The 20,503-nt window shown below is 40.4% G+C and overlaps 1 protein-coding gene across 1 annotated transcript in view; it reads left to right on the forward strand.

Moving 5' to 3' along the window:
• The window catches only part of LOC128685951 (BDNF/NT-3 growth factors receptor), a 147,181-nt gene that overhangs the window by 14,727 nt on the left and 111,951 nt on the right, over positions 1 to 20,503 (forward strand). Inside the window, exons 3-5 of the mRNA XM_070083116.1 lie at positions 5,391 to 5,640; positions 6,157 to 6,375; positions 7,441 to 7,865. Coding sequence (XP_069939217.1) covers positions 5,391 to 5,640; positions 6,157 to 6,375; positions 7,441 to 7,865 — 894 coding nt within the window. The remainder of the gene's footprint in view (positions 1 to 5,390; positions 5,641 to 6,156; positions 6,376 to 7,440; positions 7,866 to 20,503) is intronic.

Here is a 20,503-nt window from a genome sequence, read left to right on the forward strand (position 1 = left end):
CTCCCCTACTCTGTTTTTAACTGACAAATCCATACTTTCCCTAGGCTTTCTTAACTTGTTTAACTCACTCCAAAATTTTTTCTTATTTTCATTAAAATTTCTTGACAGTGCCTCTCCCACTCTTTCATCTGCTCTCCTTTTGCACTCTCTCACCACTCTCTTCACCTTTCTTTTACTCTCCATATACTCTGCTCTTCTTATAACACTTCTGCTTTGTAAAAACCTCTCGTAAGCTACCTTTTTCTCTTTTATCACACCCTTTACTTCATCATTCCACCAATCACTCCTCTTTCCTCCTGCCCCCACCCTCCTATAACCACAAACTTCTGCCCCACACATATATATATATATATATATATATATATATATATATATATATATATATATATATATATATATATATATATATATATATATATATATATATATATATACGCAAGTTCTGCCGAATAGGCAGATGCGATCTTGGCTTAAATAGCAACGTTCATCTTGCCATATAGGACAAGTGAAAATTTGTGTATGCAATAATTTCGCCAAAATCATTCTGAACCTGACGAAAAAAATATATTTCACTGTGTTTGTTTAATATTAAATCTAAAATATATTTAGTTGGGTTAGGCTAAAATAAATTGTTCTTGTTATAATAAGGTTAGGTAAGTTTTCTAAGATTCTTTTGGTGCAAAATTAAAATTTTTTTACATTAACATTAATGAAAAAAATATATCTTTAAACGTATAAAAGAAAATTTCAGAAAGAACTTAATTTTAAATGAGTTCTTGCTAATTGACCAGTTTTACATATTCGGCACGATATATATATATATAATATATATATAATATATATATATATATATATATATATATATATATATATATATATATATATATATATATATATATATATATATGTATATATATATATATATATATATATATATATATATATATATATATATATATATATATGTATATATATATATATATATATATATATATATATATATATATATATATATATATATATATATATATATATATATATATATATATATATATATATATATATATATATATATATATATATATATATATATATATATATATATATATATATATATATATATATATATATATATATATATATATATATATATATATGGCAGATGATGAAGCCAGCGAGCCACAAAGCCAGGGAAGCAATGCACCCAACATTGAAAGAAGAGGCACATGTTAGGTGTGTGGAGAGTTTCGAGCACGCAACAGGGATGGACGCATTCGTGCACACAATGGGTGTGCGGAATCACATATGTCCCCAGCAAAGAGCAGCCCACAGCTTCCACAGGCAGATGACAATTCCAATGGCAACCTCGTCACTTGCGATAACCTTCTGTTGGCATTCAAATCCACTGCTAGCAGTACACTATCCCACATCCCTAAAGCGGCTCGCCCATATGCAGCAGGGAAATTCACAGACCTTCTTAAGCGGGTGAATGGAGGTTCCACCAACTTAGAAGCCCGAGGCACCATCCAAGCATGGCGCAACCTACTCTTGTTCGGCAATGTCTGTCTTGCAGTTCCTGAAAGACGAGGCAAACTGCTAACCACGTCAGTTATCAAGGCAGTGCGCAACTACCCAAGAACGGACAACTGTGTCCCTCTGCCCCATCATCGCAGGAATCAAAGAGGTAGACCCAAGAAAAGTCCCACTGAAAATGAGAAAATTTGCGCACAGGTTAGCAAAAAAATCGAAGAAGGTAACACAGTGGGAGCAATAAGAATAATTACAAGTGATGACACTGTAGCCCCCAAGGATGAGACCACGGCCCAAGCACTAAGAGACAAGCATCCAACCAGGGACACCATAGCCATCAACGACAACCCTGAGGAAGACCCCATCATTGAACAATTAATTTTGCCAGAATCGGAAGTCTATAAGGCGATCGTGTCATTTCCAGCAGGATCTGCAGGAGGTTACACTGGAATTCGACCTCAGCACCTCAAAGAGATGGTAAATCCAGTACTCGGTGAATCTGCATCAATTCTTCTCACCGAGTTAACAACTTTCGTCAACAATTGCCTGGCTGGGCGAATCCCAGAAGAAATTAAACCTTTCTTTTTTGGAGCCTCACTATGTGCTTTGAAGAAGAGGGATGGGGGAATCAGACCCATTGCAGTTGGAAACACCCTTCGCCGTCTCGTTGCCAAAGCAGCAGTGAGAAACATTCGCCTAGAAGCTGCCACTTTACTCCAGCCACACCAACTGGGCTTTGGGGTCTCTCAAGGCAGTGAAGCTGCAGCTCATGCCGCAAGGGCCTACATCAGGGACCTACCAGAAGACAAGGCCATAGTCAAACTTGATTTTAGAAATGCCTTTAATATGGTGAAGAGAGATGCTGTTTTGCCAGCTGTTCGGGATCGGTTCCCCAGTCTTTTTCCCTTCATTTCAGCCGGCTACAGCAAACCCTCAATTCTTTTGTTTGGAGAACATGAAATTCAATCATCAGAGGGTGTTCAGCAGGGTGACCCACTCGCTCCACTTCTCTTCTGCTTGGCAGTAAGAGAACTAATTTCCAGCCTACGCAGTGAGCTCAGTTTCTGGTACCTGGATGACGGCACTCTGGCAGGTACTGAAGAGTCCCTGGTGGGGGACCTACAACTGGTGAAAACACAGGGAGAAGACTTGGGACTCATCCTCAATCCCTCCAAGTGTGAAATCATCACAGCGAACCAGGAAATAATCAATGCTGTGCGAAGAATCCTCCCGGAAGTCTCAACTACCACTCCGTCCAACAGTATCCTCTTGGGGGCACCGCTGGGTCACCAAGCCATCGACACTGTCCTCAGGGACAAATTGAATGACCTGATGAGAGTGGAGGAGAGAATAAGCGATCTTGATGCCCATGATGCTCTGTATCTCCTCACAAGGTGTCTTACTATGCCAAGACTCACTTACTTCTTGAGGTGTGCACCCTCTTTTGACAACCCAACACTCGATGAATATGACACACACCTGAGATCAACTTTTAAGAAGGCACTGAGCCTGTCACTAGAGGATGAGCAATGGGATCAGGCAACCGTCCCAGTGCGACTGGGAGGTATAGGGGTGCGTAAAGCAACGCATGTTGCTTTACCTGCTTTTCTGTTTTCGTGTTTGGCTTCCGGTGCATTAGTCAAGAAGATAGTACCCGAACGCTTGAGAGACGTGGTAGGAGCTCAAGACCCCAGGTTTGCTGTGGCAGCGATTCGGTGGGACACCCTTACAGACTCCTCCAGTAGACCAGCTCCTCCCAAAGAGCACAAACAGTCCCACTGGGACAAACCGATCATGGAAAAAATCGCCAACACAATGCTCTCCAATGCTTCAGGAAAGGACAAAGCTCGTCTCCTGGCAGTGAAGGCACCACACTCAGGAGATTTCCTGTTAGCTGCTCCCAGTTCCTCCTTGGGCACCCGTCTCGACCCACAGGCCATTCGGATTGGTGTTGCTCTTCACCTAGCCGCCCCCATCCTCACTGAACATATGTGTATTTGCGGAAGGGCGACAGCTGATCAATTCGGACTTCATGGTCTTGTGTGTCACACAGCAGAAGGGAAGTATGCCAGATATGAGGAGGTCAATGACATCATAAAGAGAAGCTTCGCCACAGCCCGTTGCCCAGCTCAACGGGAACCCCAAGTACAGAGGTCTGATGGAAGTCAAAAGCGTCCTGATGGAGCCACTATGCTACCCTGGAAGGATGGAAAGCAGATTGCCTGGGACTACACCTGTGCTGCCACATTGGCAGACACCTACTTGTCATACTCCGTAGTGGAAGGGGGTGGAGCTGCCAGCCACAGGGAGACCCAGAAGATCCGCAAATATGAAGACCTTCCCCCTTGCTATAAATTCATTCCAACATGGTCGGAGACCCTTGGTGCATGGGGCAAGTGTGCTCTAAAGTTCCTCAAAGAGCTGGGTGAAAAGCTCATCATAGAAACCAAGGACCACAGGGCGACCAGCTTTCTCTTTCAGAGACTCAGTGTTGCGATCCAGAGAGGAAATGCCTGCAGCATTCTGGGCACGCGGCCCACCGCAGGGGAGCTGGACGAAGTATTCGAGATGTAGCTCTGAGTTACCTATGTTGTTTTACTTTCTGTTGTATTTTTGTGAATGTTTGGCCAATGTATTTTTGTCTTTAAATAAAACATACTTGAAATATAGGGGGTGGTAGGAGAAAATTCTCAAACAGCTTCAGGGAAAACTTAGAGTTTTCCCTGGAGCAAGTTTATTCTTTTCTCTGAGGATGAAGGTCCCCAGGACAGTTCTAGAGGTGGTACCTCCCTATATTTTATACATCTATATATATATATATATATATATATATATATATATATATATATATATATATATATATATATATATATATATATATATATATATATATATATATATATATATATATATATATATATATATATATATATATGTATATATACATATATATGTATGTATGTGTATATATATGTATATATATATATATATGTATATATATATATATATATATGTATATATATATATATGTATATATATATATATATATATATGTATATATGTATATATATGTATATATATGTATATATATATATGTACATTTATGTATATATATACGTATATATATATGTATATATATAATGCATATATATATATGTATATATATGTATATATATATATATATATATATATATATATATATATATATATATATATATATATATATATATATCTATATATATATATATATATATTTATGTATATATATATATATATATATATATATATATATATATATATATATATATATATATATATATATATATATATATATATATATATATATATATATATATATATATATATATATATATATATATATATATATATATATATATATTCTAGACAGTTATTTGGTATGACTAATTACCTGCGGTCATTCAAATACTAAGAATTCAGCACGTGGAGGTGGCTGATCTTCGAGTCATGCTGAGAAGATACCTAGACATCATAATGCTCTGCCATAAACCAAGAAACATACAAACAAAATGTCACAATCAGTGGCTGGAACACTTCACCAAAAATCCACAACTGATAGTGGTCGTAGACGGAGAGAAATGTGGTCATAAGGTTTCTCAGTACGTTTACACTTGGGAGTACGTTAATCCTTATTTTAGGAACTAAAGTATTCTTGATTGGTGGTGACTGCGTGACATGTAGTCTTAATGATATTAACCAGCCTATCCACCTGTAGGCAAAAATATTATTACTCATGTGTTCTTGAAGAAGCGCTAAACTCAGATATCCGTTAAGACACAGGAGCCTGAGGCAGGAAGAACACTGACTCTTCTCTCTGACAGATCGAGTGGAGCATCCCTGATCACCTCGTGATGGTTAAGAGGCTGCCGGCCGTTGAATCTGCCTCAGACAACACCACCGTCACTTCAAGGGTCACACTCGTCTACAACCTAACCCATGACCTCCTCCACACTTCTGCATCCTCCTCGGATCTCAGAGACCATGTGGGCCAGTCCTCGTATCTCCTGCGGCGGCCGCTGGCTTGTACGGCCCACAACGACAGGTACATCAGCATCGAAAAAACAGATATCAGTAAGTGATCCCAGGTCTTGGGGCGATATCAGAGTGAATCCACAACTAACTCACGGATTGTTGATGAAATTAAGGCGATGTTTTGGTCAGTCTTGGACCATTGTCAAGTAATAGTGATCTGATGATGGCCCATACTGGACCATTCTCAAGCAGTAGAGATTTGAAAGGGCTCATCCTGGACAGCTGTCAAATAATAACGGTATGGCTTGACTATGGTCCATCCTGGACCATTGTCAAGTAACAGCGACTTGACCATGGTCCAGCATAAACAAAAACTGTCATCTTAGCTTCATTATCAACATGCGGGCAAGTTGTGCAGTTGTTACGGAACTGTGACATTCATCGCCGATAACCAGCGTCTCAGACGAAAGAAAACGTTTCAAAATAAATCTTAAGATCCTATTTCGATTCTCTACATATATTATAAATTGCAAAAAACTGCAGGGATGAAATAACCTAAAGGCGTATTGCTAATACGTAACTAATTTCTTTTGTTTTGGTGTACGGGGGCATCAGGTGTGGGGCCAAGCGTCGAAGCCACGCCAAGAATCTGCTGGACGGATTTCAAAGGCGCCAGAACGCGTGAGCAGTTCCATTTCAAGGCGCAGGCGATACCGAGCTTCACGCTGAGCTGGTGGTTCAGACCCTGCCCGAGCTACAGTGGCGGAGACTTCGACGGGAAGAAGCTCACCTACTACGTGGACACAGTGGCTCAGACCTCCTCGTACATCGAAGGTTAGGGACACCCCCACCCGCTCTGCTACAAGCATTTCTGAGGAGAGGAATGAACGTAGTTAGAAAGAGAGAGAGAGAGAGAGAGAGTAACAGAATGATTGTACACATTTTTAACCCACAGTTTTCGCTTTCGCCGCTTATAACCTACTGAACTGAATCGTCATGTCAGTCACTGACAAAAAAAAAATCGACTGGGAAAAATAACATTCTTGCATGTGCTTTTTCTTTTTCCGGTAATAATGACAGGGTTTATGAGATGAACGCGACGCGAGTTCCATCTGGACTCCGTGACAATTCCTCTGCTAACATTCTATTTCGATTCATCGAACTGTCACCTTCTCTGTGAACGTCTGGAGAGACTGAGGACAGTGTTGGACTCCCTAAATGCGAGAGGGAGGCTGTGGTAGTTTAAAACTGTATTTCACGAGGCGATAGACCAGTGTGGGTCATGTAGCAGAATGAGTGTAATGGTGGATCTGTGTAGTCTGTAAGAAAAAAAACAGGTTAGATGAGTGTAAGAGGCCGTGAACCGTCAGAGGCAAGTTAATGTTGGATTCAGCAGCGTACTGCTAACAGTAATGAAAAGACAGGCATAGAGCAAGCTTTGTGAGAAACGTTTCACTCAAAGTAGACCTTTATAAAGCTATAAAGCTCTATATAGAACGAAACGTTTCTCGCAACTAAAGCTTGCTCTGCAGACCTCTTTCCTCTCTTTTCCTCCACTTAATGTAATTAATCTTATTTTCTTCTTTCCCTCTGTCAGGAGTATTCAGGAGTATATAATTTTGCATCCTTTCCGCCATGCAGTTTATCTTATGTTATCACCCTCCTTCCCTCTCAGCTGAATATCTCATTTTACCTCTTTCCCTTCTTCCGGAGTAACTAATCTCCCTCTCTATTTTCGCCCTTTCAGGCTGTAGGCTATTTATCTCCATTCTGTTCTCCCTCCACGATATCTTATTCTTCGTTTTGCCTCTGTTTTGCGTTATATTACACCCCCGCCCCTCCCATTATATGCTAATTCTAATTCGTCTTGCGCTGTTCTCTTTTTTCCCCTTCATGAAGGGTACCTGCTCTTCCCCGCTACTACCGGGGGAGCCAAGCGAGGAGACTACGAACTACGGGTTGCCAACCAGTTCGGCGTCGCCAGCAAGTCTATGCATTTCTCTCGTCGGCAGTCCAGCACCCGGCAGTGCAACACTACCCGGGGCTTCGAGATCTTCCCCAGCGCGAGACCGTTCTTCGGCACGCTCGCCAGTAACCCGACACCTCCACCACCACCTTCCCTTCCTCTCATTCCCTGTATCCTACCCTCCACTACCACAACCTCCTCCCCAACCACCACCACAACCACCACTACTACTATCACAGTCGCACCACCCTCCTCTTCTACCACCATAGCAGCTACTGTCATGTCACATGAGGTGACCACTGTGGCTTCCAATACTTCGATGGCTTCCTCAGTACCGCCTTTTCCGCTGCCAATCACGGTGAGTTCAATCATTTGTTTGTATTAGTTTTGCTAATTGCTCTACTTTTTTTCTGATATTTATTTTCCAGGAATTATTAGTAAAAATTTAATATTTGCATTAAAAGGGCTATGAAGTTGATGTTATGACGTGTGTAATCAATCACCTTCTTTGTAGCTACAGAAGATTCCGCTGTACGATAGTGGTATATAATACCGACAAGTTAAGAATAAGACACACGTACTGTACTCTGGTAGCTTAGTTTCAAAACAAAGTGACTAAAACTGGAGACAGCAGAAATGGAGAGGTAAAACTGACATCCTCAAATCACCTTTTCTAAGCTGATGGACTGATCACATCATCTTTACCTTCCCGCTAATACTGCTGTCCCCAGTTTTACCCGCCTCTGTATTTGACTGAAGAAGCCTGTGTACTGTGTAAAAAAAAGCTTCGAAATTTGATACCAATTTTTTGTACATGTTTCTTATTCATCAAAATCCCATTCTTATAATTTCCTCTTTGGTTATGGCTCTCACTATTTCTTCTATTTCATTCCCTCAATCTATTTGTAAACATATATTTTCTACTGATGGCTATGATTAAAAATAGCGCCGCCTACATAGTAGGCACATCAGCAATTATATATACACTTTCCAGTTATTGTGCAGAATCCAACTAAGGGCAATGTGTGGTGTGAATATTATGCAGAGAATTCGGAGTGTGGAAATTAGGAGGAGGTGTGGAGTTACTAAAAGTATTAGTCAGAGGGCTGAAGACGGACTGTTCATTAAGGTGGTTTGGTCATTCAGAGAGAATGGAACAAAGTAGAATGACCTGGAGAGCGTATAAATCTATTGGTGAAAGAAGGCGGGGTAGAGGTCGTCCCCGAAAAAGTTGGGGGGAGGGGGTCAGGTGATTTTGTGGGCGAGGGGCCTGGACTTAAGAACATAAGAACATAAGAAAGGAGAATCACTGCAGCAGGCCTGTTGGCTCATACTCGGCAGGTCCTTTACAATCCATCCCACTAACAAAACATTTGCCCAACCCAATTTTCAATGCTACCCAAGAAATAAGGTCTGATAACTGTATCCGCTCATTTGCAAGTCCCACTCAAATCCAACCCCTCTCACTCATATATTTATCCAACCTAAATTTGAAACTACCTAAAGTCCTAGCCTTAATAACCCAACTAGGTAGACTGTTCCACTCATCAACTACCCTATTTCCAAACAAATACTTTCCTATGTCCTTTCTAAATCTAAACTTGTCTAATTTAAATCCATTACTGCGGGTTCTCTCTTGGAGAGATATCCTCAAGACCTTATTAATATCCCCTTTATTAATACCCATCTTCCACTTATACACTTCGATCATGTCTCCCCTCATTCTCCGTGTTGTTAGGTAAGACACATATGCAACAGTTAGGTATCTTTATTTCGAAACGTTTCGCCTACACAGTAGGCTTCTTCAGTCGAGTACAGAAAAGTTGATAGAAGTAGAAGATACTTGAAGACGATGTAATCAGTCCATCACCCTTAAAGTTTTGAGGTGGTCAGTCCCTCAGTCTGGAGAAGAGCATTGTTCCGTTGTCTGAAACAATATGAAGTTGAAGTGACAGAATGGGGCCTTATATAGTGCCAGGAGGTGAGACGTAGGTTGTTTTGGGAGGGCAGGTCCCTCTCAAACCCAGCCGTTCTCACTAGTAGAAGTTGTCGAAGTTGATGGTCTGTACCAAGATACCCTTGTGTTGCAGTGTCTGACAGAATGAACATTAAAATGGTATAAAATACCGACAGATTGTTAGGTAAGACACATATGCAACAGTTAGGTATCTTTATTTCGAAACGTTTCGCCTACACAGTAGGCTTCTTCAGTCGAGTACAGAAAAGTTGATAGAAGTAGAAGATACTTGAAGACGATGTAATCAGTCCATCACCCTTAAAGTTTTGAGGTTTGAGAGGGACCTGCCCTCCCAAAACAACCTACGTCTCACCTCCTGGCACTATATAAGGCCCCATTCTGTCACTTCAACTTCATATTGTTTCAGACAACGGAACAATGCTCTTCTCCAGACTGAGGGACTGACCACCTCAAAACTTTAAGGGTGATGGACTGATTACATCGTCTTCAAGTATCTTCTACTTCTATCAACTTTTCTGTACTCGACTGAAGAAGCCTACTGTGTAGGCGAAACGTTTCGAAATAAAGATACCTAACTGTTGCATATGTGTCTTACCTAACAATCTGTCGGTATTTTATACCATTTTAATGTTCACTCATTCTCTGTCTAACAAGTGAATGTAATTTAAGAGTCTTCAATCTTTCTTCATAAGGAAGAGTTATAATGCTATGTATTAATTTAGTCATTCTACGTTAAATGTTTTCTAACGAATTTATGTCCATTCTGTAATATGGAGACCAGAACTGAGCTGCATAATCTAGGTGAGGCCTTACTAATGATGTATAAAGCTGCAGTATAACCTCTGGACTTCTGTTGCTTACACTTCTTGATATAAATCCCAATAATCTATTTGCCTTATTACGTACGCTTAGGCACTGCTGTCTTGGTTTAGGGTTGCTGCTCACCATAACCCCCAAGTCCTTTTTGCAATCTGTATGGCTAAGTTCTACATTATTTAACTTATAAGTGCTAGGGTTATGGACACTCCCGACCTTCAGAACCTTGCATTTATCTACATTGAACTGCATCTGCCACTTTTCTGACCAAGAATAGAGATTGTCTGAATCCTCCTGAAGTTCCCTAACATCTACATTTGAATCAATTATCCTACCTATCTTTGTGTCATCGGCGAATTTGCTCATATCACTAGTAGTACCCTCATCAAGGTCATTGATATATATTATAAACAATAACGGGCCTAAGACTGATCCCTGTGGTACGCCACTTGTTACAGATCCCCACTCGGATTTAACCCCATTTATGGACACTCTCTGCTTCCTGTCTGTGAGCCATGACTCGATCCACGAGAGCACTTTTCCCTGAATGCCATGAACTGCCACTTTCTTTAACAGTCTTTGGTGCGGAACTCTATCAAAAGCCTTACTAAAATCTAAGTAAATAATATCAAATTCTTTTTCGTGATCAACAGCCTCAAAAGTTTTACTGAAGAAAGTTAATAAATTAGTTAGACAAGAACGGCCTCTCTTGAATCCATACTGAGTATCATTAATCAGATTATGCTTATCCAGATGGCTTCTTATAATCTCAACTATAATTGACTCTAGCAATTTGCCTACAGTTGAGGTCAGGCTTATTGGGCGGTAATTTGACGGTAATGACTTATCCCCTGATTTAAAAATAGGAATTACATTAGCCATCTTCCACATATCAGACACTACACCTGTTTGAAGAGATAAATTAAAAACATTAGTTAATGGTTCACAGAGTTCCATTTTGCATTCCTTAAGAACCCTTGAAAAAACCTCATCAGGACCCGGCGACTTATTTTGCTTCAGTCGGTCTATCTGCTTCACAACCATTTCATTAGTGACTGTGATGTTACATAATTTATCTTCTTCAGACCCACAATAAAAATTAATTGCTGGGATATTGTTAGTGTCTTCCTGTGTAAAAACCGAGAGAAAATAATTATTTAAAATTGAGCACATTTCATTCTCTTTGTCAGTAAGATGCCCATAGTTATTATCTCTAACTTTTGTTCTATGGACCTGGAAAAAACTTTTTGGGTTAGTTTTAGAATCCCTGGCAACTTTAATTTCATAGTCCCGTTTAGCTTTTCTTATCCCCTTTTTAACGTCCCACTTAATGTCAATATACTGATTCATAAGATGACTCTCTTTTCTTTTGATACGCAAGCATGCGAGAGCGTGTTAGACAGGAGTGAATGGAGACGAATAGTTTTTGGGACCTGACGTACTGTTGGAGTGTGAGCAGGGTAATATTTTGTAAAGGGATTCAGGGAAACCGGTAATTGGACTTGAGTCCTGGAAGTGCAAAGTACAATGTCTGCACTTTATAGGAGGGGTTTAGGATATTGGCAGTTTGGAGGGAGTTCTAAATTGTCGTATCTGAGCGCCTCTGCAAAGACAGTGATTATGTATGAGTGATGGTGAAAGTGTTGAATAATGATGAAAGTTTTTTCTTTTTTTTTTTTTGAGGAGGGGGGGGGAGTTCTTTCTTTTAGGGTCACCATGCCTTGGTGGGAAACGGCCAACGTGTTAAAAAAAAAAATATTCTACTGCTCCTTCTACTCTGCTTCTACAAACCAAAGTTAGGATCTCTCCTCCCTGTTTTGACACAAAGTAATCCTCCTCGTTTATGCGTTTCACAACGTACATTCCGCCATTCTGGATTCCATTTTTGTCGCGTTCCTTGAAACTTTATGTTTATTGTATGTGAGCTGTATCACAAGTACAGATCAAGTTGTTAATAACAAATGGGACAACATTTCGTTATCTATACATGTGAAAGCTCGCACTGCAGAGATAATGTTAAAAAGCAAAAATAGTACATGAGTTTCCTGCCGCCAGAGGCGCCTAGAATATTGACAAAAGAATAAAACTTCACAACACCGTGGCTGGAACAATTAATAAAAAAAACGCACTTATGACAAGAACCTTTTGCCGATGTTTCGCTCCAATCGACACCATGCCCAGCCCTTCTAGGGTAGGGTAGGTGCCTGAGCCCGAACCTTTAGCTCATAAGACTGTCATTCCCATTAGCCCCCTTGGGGCGGGGATGGCAGACCAGAGAGGCCTAGCTTGTGGCTAGGCCTGGGGACAGTTGGTCCCAAAGATGAGGAGGTACTTGTACCTCCTCCCATGCGAGACTTAGGTCTCAGACACTCCCTAAAGAGGGAGCCAAGGCCGGGCCACCACTTGGAAAAGGCCCGGGCCGGGAGAATACCGGCGAATCTTTAATAATAATAATAAATAATAAGTTTCGCTCCATCCTGGACCATCAAGACGTCACAACTGACGCAAGAATATTATCTGTTGTTCTAGTACTATGTATATTAATACCGAGAAACTTTAGGGTAAATACACGTATGGAACACAGGACGCTTTATTGAGTAAACGTTTCGCCCACTAGGAGCTTAGCAGAGTTTGCTGAAAACAGGGCTTAATTAGTAGAAAAAGGAGACGTGAAGTGGACAGAAGAGGCCGAGTAAAGTGGAGAGAGGAGGTCGAGTAAAGTGGAGAGAGGTCATGTGGAAGGGAGGGAAGTCAAGTGAAGTGAAGAGAAGTCAAGTTTAAAGGACAAAAGTCAGTGAAGTGGACAGAGGTTACTTGAAAGGTAAAGAGCTCAGATGAAGCGGAGAGAGAGGTCAGGAGAAGTGGAGAGAGAGGTCAGGAGAAGTGGAGAGAGAGGTCAGGAGAAGTGGAGAGAGAGGTCAGAAGTGGAGAGAGAGGTCAGGTAAAGCAGAGAGAGAGGTCAGGTCAGGCGGAGAGAGAGAGAGAGATGAATTTAATGATGTTATATCATCAGTTTTTTAAAGATTATCCCATTTTTTATATACTCGTCAAATATAGACAGATTGGTTAATTTCCCCTTTGTTTTGCTTTGATTCAAGTTGACCTCCATGTTTTTGTTTTGCTTTGATTCTGGTTGACCTCCATTTTTATTTGTTTTGATTCTTGCAAACTTCCATGTTTGTCCAGCTTGACTTTTTTGACAAGTCACTTGACGAGTGAGTTAGGGTCAACTTTTCTGAAAATTTCGGATTACCTTCATTTCTACTTTCATAGAGTGCTTTCGCTTTTCAATTTACTTCTCATATTTTTTTCTTATTCTCATTCATCAGGTCTTGCTTTATTATTATATCTTTCAAGTCTTTATTTTTCCTTTATGTATTTGTCTTTACTTTTAGTTCTTCTTAGTCTGTCTTAACCTGAGTAAGTCTTCTTTATAGCTACCAATTTCTTTCTCGATATTTTTAATTCTTATGTATCCTTTCTTCCTTTTAATCTCTTTCATCTTAATGTCACATTTCTCTCTCCCGATGCCTTCAACGATTTACGATTATGTACAATGCTTTTTTTTTTTTTTTTACCTCTGTGAACAGAGCTGCGCAGGTCATTCTTTTGCCTTTCCGCCATTTTGTTTTCCAGCTTTTCTGCCTCAATGAATGTCGTTACATATCTCACTTGTTTTTATTTTGTTTGATTCTACCTCTTTCGTTTAATTTTTAATTAGTTTACTATTCATGTATTGATTCGATAATTTTTGATCTAGCAAACTAAAGACCACAGAGGTACCTTTGGTAGACATTAAATAAAACTGTAGAAAACTATATAAGCCAGAAAGCTACCTGGCTTGTGCTAGACTGATCTTTCTCCTATCCAGCCCTCTCACTTGTAGAGTTTCCAGCATGGAAACATTTATAGATGATGTTCCACTTTGACACATAGTTTCATTAAGTCTCATGCACCACAAACAAGGCAGGACATTTACATAGGTCATCATTTGATGACTAAGATAATATGCAACACTTGGTTATCTTTACTGCCTGCACAACAGGAAGCAGTAGACTTCTGGAAGCAATTGAAGTTGTTTTGATATTATAGTCCGGTCACTCTTGGCGGGATGTGGTCAGTCCCTCAAGCCTGAGGGACTGACCACCTCCCACCGAGGGTGACGGACTGATAGCCTCCAAAAATTTCAACTACTTCCAGAATTCTACCACTTCCTGTATTCTACTGAAGAAGCCTGTGTTCAGGTGAAACGTTCGACAATAAAGATAACTAAATGTATGTGTTTTATTAAACAGATCAACAGTGCAGGTGAACAGATAGACTGAGGTGACACTTTAAGTCAGGTCAGAGGGTTGGCCAAGCAGGTGGGCGGAGGTCTACTGAGTCTAAACTCATCCATATTCTGTATTAGTGGTGCTAGTTAGGGCTGATTCATTCGAAGCACTGTCGTGTATCTCAGTTTCTTTTTTTAAATAATTAGCTTGGGCTCGGCTCGTTACATGAGGTGAAGATGTGTGTTACGATGACTGACACACACTCAAAGTGTCGTCAATCAAGTAGGTGTACCTATGCTCTCCATTGCTTGCGTAAAAGTCCCTGGTTGTTTCACCAGCGTAAACCTTGTTTATCAGCCATCACAGAGAACGGCGTAAAACCCAGCTTCACCTTGTTTCCTGGAGGCCACAGACTAGATATTTCAGAAGATAACAGAATTCAAACGACGGAGGTTAGAAACAGTTTTATTTTAGCCCTAGGGGCTCTGGTGGCCTGGTGGTTAACGCTCTCGCTTCACACGGTGAGGGCCTGGGTTCGATTCCCAGCCAGAGTAGAAACATTGGACGTGTTTCTTTCCACCTGTTGTCTATGTTCCCCATCAGTAAAATGGGTACCTGGGTGTTAGTCGACTGCTGTGGGTCGCATCCTGGGACACTGACCTAAGGAGGCCTGGTCACAGACCGGGCCGCGGGGGCGTTGACCCCCGGAACTCTCTCCAGATAAACTCCAGATAAACCAACACTATCACACAGCAAGGGAGTGGCTCTTGACTCCCTTACCTTCCCCTCGGTCAACTGCGTGACCTGGCGTGAAGGACCAACTTTCTCTCCCTTTGCTGTCACTTCTGCCAACATATTGCATACCTCTCCAGGTAGTGTCTATGAAAGATTTAGTAAAACTTTATGTCTAAGCTAAACATCGTCTGCTAACACAGATTTCTCTACACTTCATGTGAGTTTCTGACTTACACTATGTTGCCATGTTATACCCCCCGTGCCAACGTGAATCTATTGTTTCCGGTTGTTTGTTCTGTATCTCTTCTAGTTCTTTATTCATTCTATCTGTCTTCTCCGTTTCTTGTAATGAACTCACTAATTCTTTAATTATTACCTAACTTTGGATGTTATTATTTATCAGCAATGAAATATATTAATTTCGTGTACAGACTAGTTTTTTTTTTTCACTGAGATATGAAAAAAATGGAATTACGCTCGGCTTGTTTTGCAAAATGATTCTTCACAAATAGCTTTCACGTAGAAGATGTAGCTTATAACGACGTTTCGATGCGTCCAGCACCGTTGGTTCACAACGGACCGAAACATCGTCATAGGCATCATCTCCTTAGTACTGATTATTTGTAAATTGTTCCGACCACGGTATTGCGACTGCTTATTTTTCCAAATGATTCCTGCAAACTAGGTCAAGATGTCAAGATCTTAAAATCCCACCACTGCCACAGTCTGCCATTCCACTGCCACCAGCTGTCGTCCCACTCACACCAGGTGACATCCCACTCACACCAGATGACATCCCACTCACACTTGCTGTCAACACCACCAGTCAAATACATCCCCGAGGTCGCTCCAGCTGTGTCTCAAATAATTCTTGTTACGGCGAGAGAGAGAGAGTGAAGGAGGGAGAGAGAGAGAGAGAGAGAGAGAGAGAGAGAGAGAGAGAGAGAGACAGGAAGACAGACAGCTAGACAGACAGACAGACAGACAGACAGACAGACAGAGAGGGAGAGAGAGAGAGAGAGAGAGAGAGAGAGAGAGAGAGAGAGAGAGAGAGAGAGAGAGAGAGAGAGAGAGAGAGAGAGAGAGAGAGAGAGAGAGAGAGAGAGAGAGAGAGAGAGAGAGAGAGAGAGAGAGAGAGAGAGAGAGAGACAGAGAGACAGAGAGAGAGAGACAGAGAGAGAGAGAGAGACAGACAGACAGATGTACAAGTAAGAAAACAAGAAGGGAAAGAATGTTTGGAAGGAAATGAACATAGGAGGAAGAGATAGGGGAAAGAGTGAGAGAAAAAACATAAAATTGGCAGATATGCCTAGAAGGGAATAGACGAAGGACTGGTAAGTGATAATGAGACAAAAGAAAAGGAGCAGGAAGAAGGAAACAGAGAACAGGTCAATCAGTGATTAAGCAAGTATCAATACAAATCGTTACACAAGCAAACAAATTATACACACACACACACACACACACACACACACACACACACACACACACACATACATATTTATTATTAACACACTGGCCGATTCCCACCAAGGCAGGGTGGCCCGAAAAAGAAAAACTTTCACCATCATTCACTCCATCACTGTCTTGCCAGAAGGGTGCTTTACACTACAGTTTTTAAACTGCAACATTAACATCCCTCCTTCAGAGCAGGTTGGTAGACAACAACCACCCAGGGAAGTACTACCGTCCTGCCAGATGACTGTGAAACAGAAACCTGTAACTGTTTTACATGATGGTAGGATTGCTGGTGTCTTTTTCTGTCTCAAAAACACGCTAGATAACAGGGATATCTTGCTACTCCTATTTACACTTTGGTCACATTTCACAGACACGCACATGCATATATATATATATATATATATATATATATATATATATATATATATATATATATATATATATATATATATATATATATATATATATATATATATATATATATATATATATATATATATATATATATATATATATATATATATATAGTATAAACACCACACTGAAAGAACAGAAATTCCAGTTTTAGTGACTACTCACATTATCAATGGAACTATAATGTGAGTAGTCACATTATAATGTGAGTAGTCACGAAAGCGTTTGGAGTTTCTCTATTCTTTCAGAGTGTATATATTCTGAAATCACCTGTTTACTGTAATCTTATTGTATATATATATATATATATATATATATATATATATATATATATATATATATATATATATATATATATATATACATACATACATCTAGGTTTTTTCTCCTTTTTCTAAATAGCTCTTGTTCTTCTTTGTCTCTTCTATTGTCCATGGGGAAGTGGAAAGGAATCTTTCCTCCATAAGCCATGCGTGTCATATGAGGCGACTAAAATGCCAGAGCGATGGGCTAGTAACCCCTTCTCCTGTAGACATTTACTAAATAAGAGAAGAAGAAAAACTTTAACATATATATATATATATATATATATATATATATATATATATATATATATATATATATATATATATATATATATATATATATATATACATATTTTCCCCATTATCACACTGGCCGATTACCACCAAGGCAGGGTGGCCCTGAAAAAGAAAAAAAAACTTTCACCATCATTCACTCCATCACTGTCTTGCCAGAAGGTGCTTTACACTACAGTTTTTAAACTGCAACATTAACACCCCTCCTTCAGAGTGCAGGCACTGTACTTTCCATCTCCAGGACTCAAGTCCGGCCTGCCTGGTTTCCCTGAACCCCTTCATAAATGCACTTTGCTCACACTCCAACAAGCACGTCAAGTATTAAAAACCATTCGTCTCCATTCCCTCCCTATCAAACACGCTCACGCACGCCTGCTGGAAGTCCAAGCCCTCGCCCACAAAACCTCCTTTACCCCCTCCCTCCAAGCCTTTCCTAGGCCGACCCTACCCCCGCCTTCCTTCCACTACAGACTGATACACTCTGAATCATTCTGTTTCGCTCCATTCTCTCTACATGTCTGAACCACCTCAACAACCCTTCCTCAGCCCTCTGGACAACAGTTTTGGTAATCCCGCACCTCCTCCTAACTTCCAAACTACGAATTCTCTGCATTATATTCACACCACACATTGCCCTCAGACATGACATCTCCACCTGCCTCCAGCCTTCTCCTCGCTGCAACATTCATCACCCATGCTTCACACCCATATAAGAGTGTTGGTAAAACTATACTCCTCATACATTCCTCTTTGCCTCCAAGGACTAAGTTCTTTGTCTCCACAGACTCCTAAATTATGCCACTCACCCTTTTCCCCTCATCAATTGCTATGATTCACCTCATCCTTCACCCTGAACCCATCCGCTGACACGTCCACTCCCAAATATCTGAATACATTCACCTCCTCCATACTCTCTCCCCTCCAATCTGATATCCAATCTTTCATCACCCTAATACTTTTTCTTATCCTCATAACCTTACTCTTTCCTGTATTCACTTTTAATTTTCTTCTTTTGCACACCCCTACCAAATTCATCCACCAATCTCTGCAACTTCTCTTCAGAATCTCCCAAGAGCACAGTGTCATCAGCAAAGAGCAACTGTGACAACTCCCACTTTGTGTGATTCTTTATCTTTAACTCCACGCCTCTTGTCAAGACTCCCTCGCATTTACTACTCTTACAATTAATCATCTATAAATATATTAAACAACCACGGTGACATCACACATCCTTGTCTTAGGCCTACTACTGAAATAATTTCCCTCTTTCCTATGTACTCTAACTTGAGCCTCACTATCCTCGTAAAAACTCTTCACTGCTTTCAGTAGCCTACCTCCTACACCATACACCTGCAACATCTGCCACATTGCCCCCTATCCACCCTGTCATACGCCTTTTCCAAATCCATAAATGCCACAAAAACCTCTTTAGCCTTATCTAAATACTGTTCACTTTTACGTTTCACTGTAAACACCTGGTCCACACACCCCCTACCTTTCCTAAAGCCTCCTTGTTCATCTGCTATCCTATTCTCAGTCTTACTTTTAATTCTTTCAATAATAACTCTACCATACACTTTACCAGGTATACTCAACAGACTTACCCCCCCTATAATTTTTGCACTCTCTTTTGTGGTAGGTAAGACACATAGGCAACAGTTAGGCAACGTTATTCCAAAACGTTTCGCCTACACAGTAGGCTTCTTCAGTCGAATACAGAAAGTAGGCAGGAACAGTAGAGATGTGAAGACGATGTATTCAGTCCATCACCCCTTGAAGTCGTAGACTTGAGGAAGTCAGTCCTCGGCCTGGAGTTCAGTTCCACAGTCAGGAATATCTGAAGATCGGCAGACAGTGCGGACACTTAAATGACTGTCAGGAAGGAGGAGCTGAGTAGCCAGTAGTAATGTGAGAGTGTAGCCACTCCGAGAGGTCAGGTCCTATCAGATCCAACAGTTCTCTACTTGAAAGGGGTTGTCCTAAGGCGCTTTTCTGTACCAAGAGGCCATGTGTTGCAGTGTCTGACAAGATGAACATCAAAATGGTATACAATACCGACAGGTTGGTAGGTAAGACACATCAGGCAACAGAAAACGCCTTAGCAACAACCCTTTCAAGTGAGAACTGTTGGATCTGATAGACCTGACCTCTCAGTGGCTTACCAACTCACCTACTACTACTACTACTCTGCCACCTCCTTCCTTGACAGTATTTAAGTCTCCGCACTGTCGCTTGATCTTCAGATAGTTCCTGACTGTGGAACTGAACTTCTCCAGGCCGAGGGACTGACAACCTCAAATTCTACGACTTCAAGGGTGACGGACTGATTACATCGTCTTCACATCTCTACTGTTCCTCACCTACTTTCTGTATTCGACTGAAGAAGCCTACCGTGTGGCGAAACGTTTCGGAATAAAGTTGCCTAACTGTTGCCTATGTGTCTTACCTACCAACCTGTCGGTATTGCATACCATTTTGATGTTCACTCTCTTTTGTCCCCTTTGCCTTTATACAAAGGAACTATGCATGCTCTCTGCCAATCCCTAGGTACCTTACCCTTTTCCATACATTTATTATATAATTATATATATATATATATATATATATATATATATATATATATATATATATATATATATATATATATATATATATATATATATATATATACATACATATATATATATATATATATATATATATATATATATATATATAT

Source organism: Cherax quadricarinatus, chromosome 9 (genome assembly GCF_038502225.1).
Source record: "Cherax quadricarinatus isolate ZL_2023a chromosome 9, ASM3850222v1, whole genome shotgun sequence".
NCBI classification, from domain to species: Eukaryota; Metazoa; Arthropoda; class Malacostraca; order Decapoda; family Parastacidae; genus Cherax; species Cherax quadricarinatus.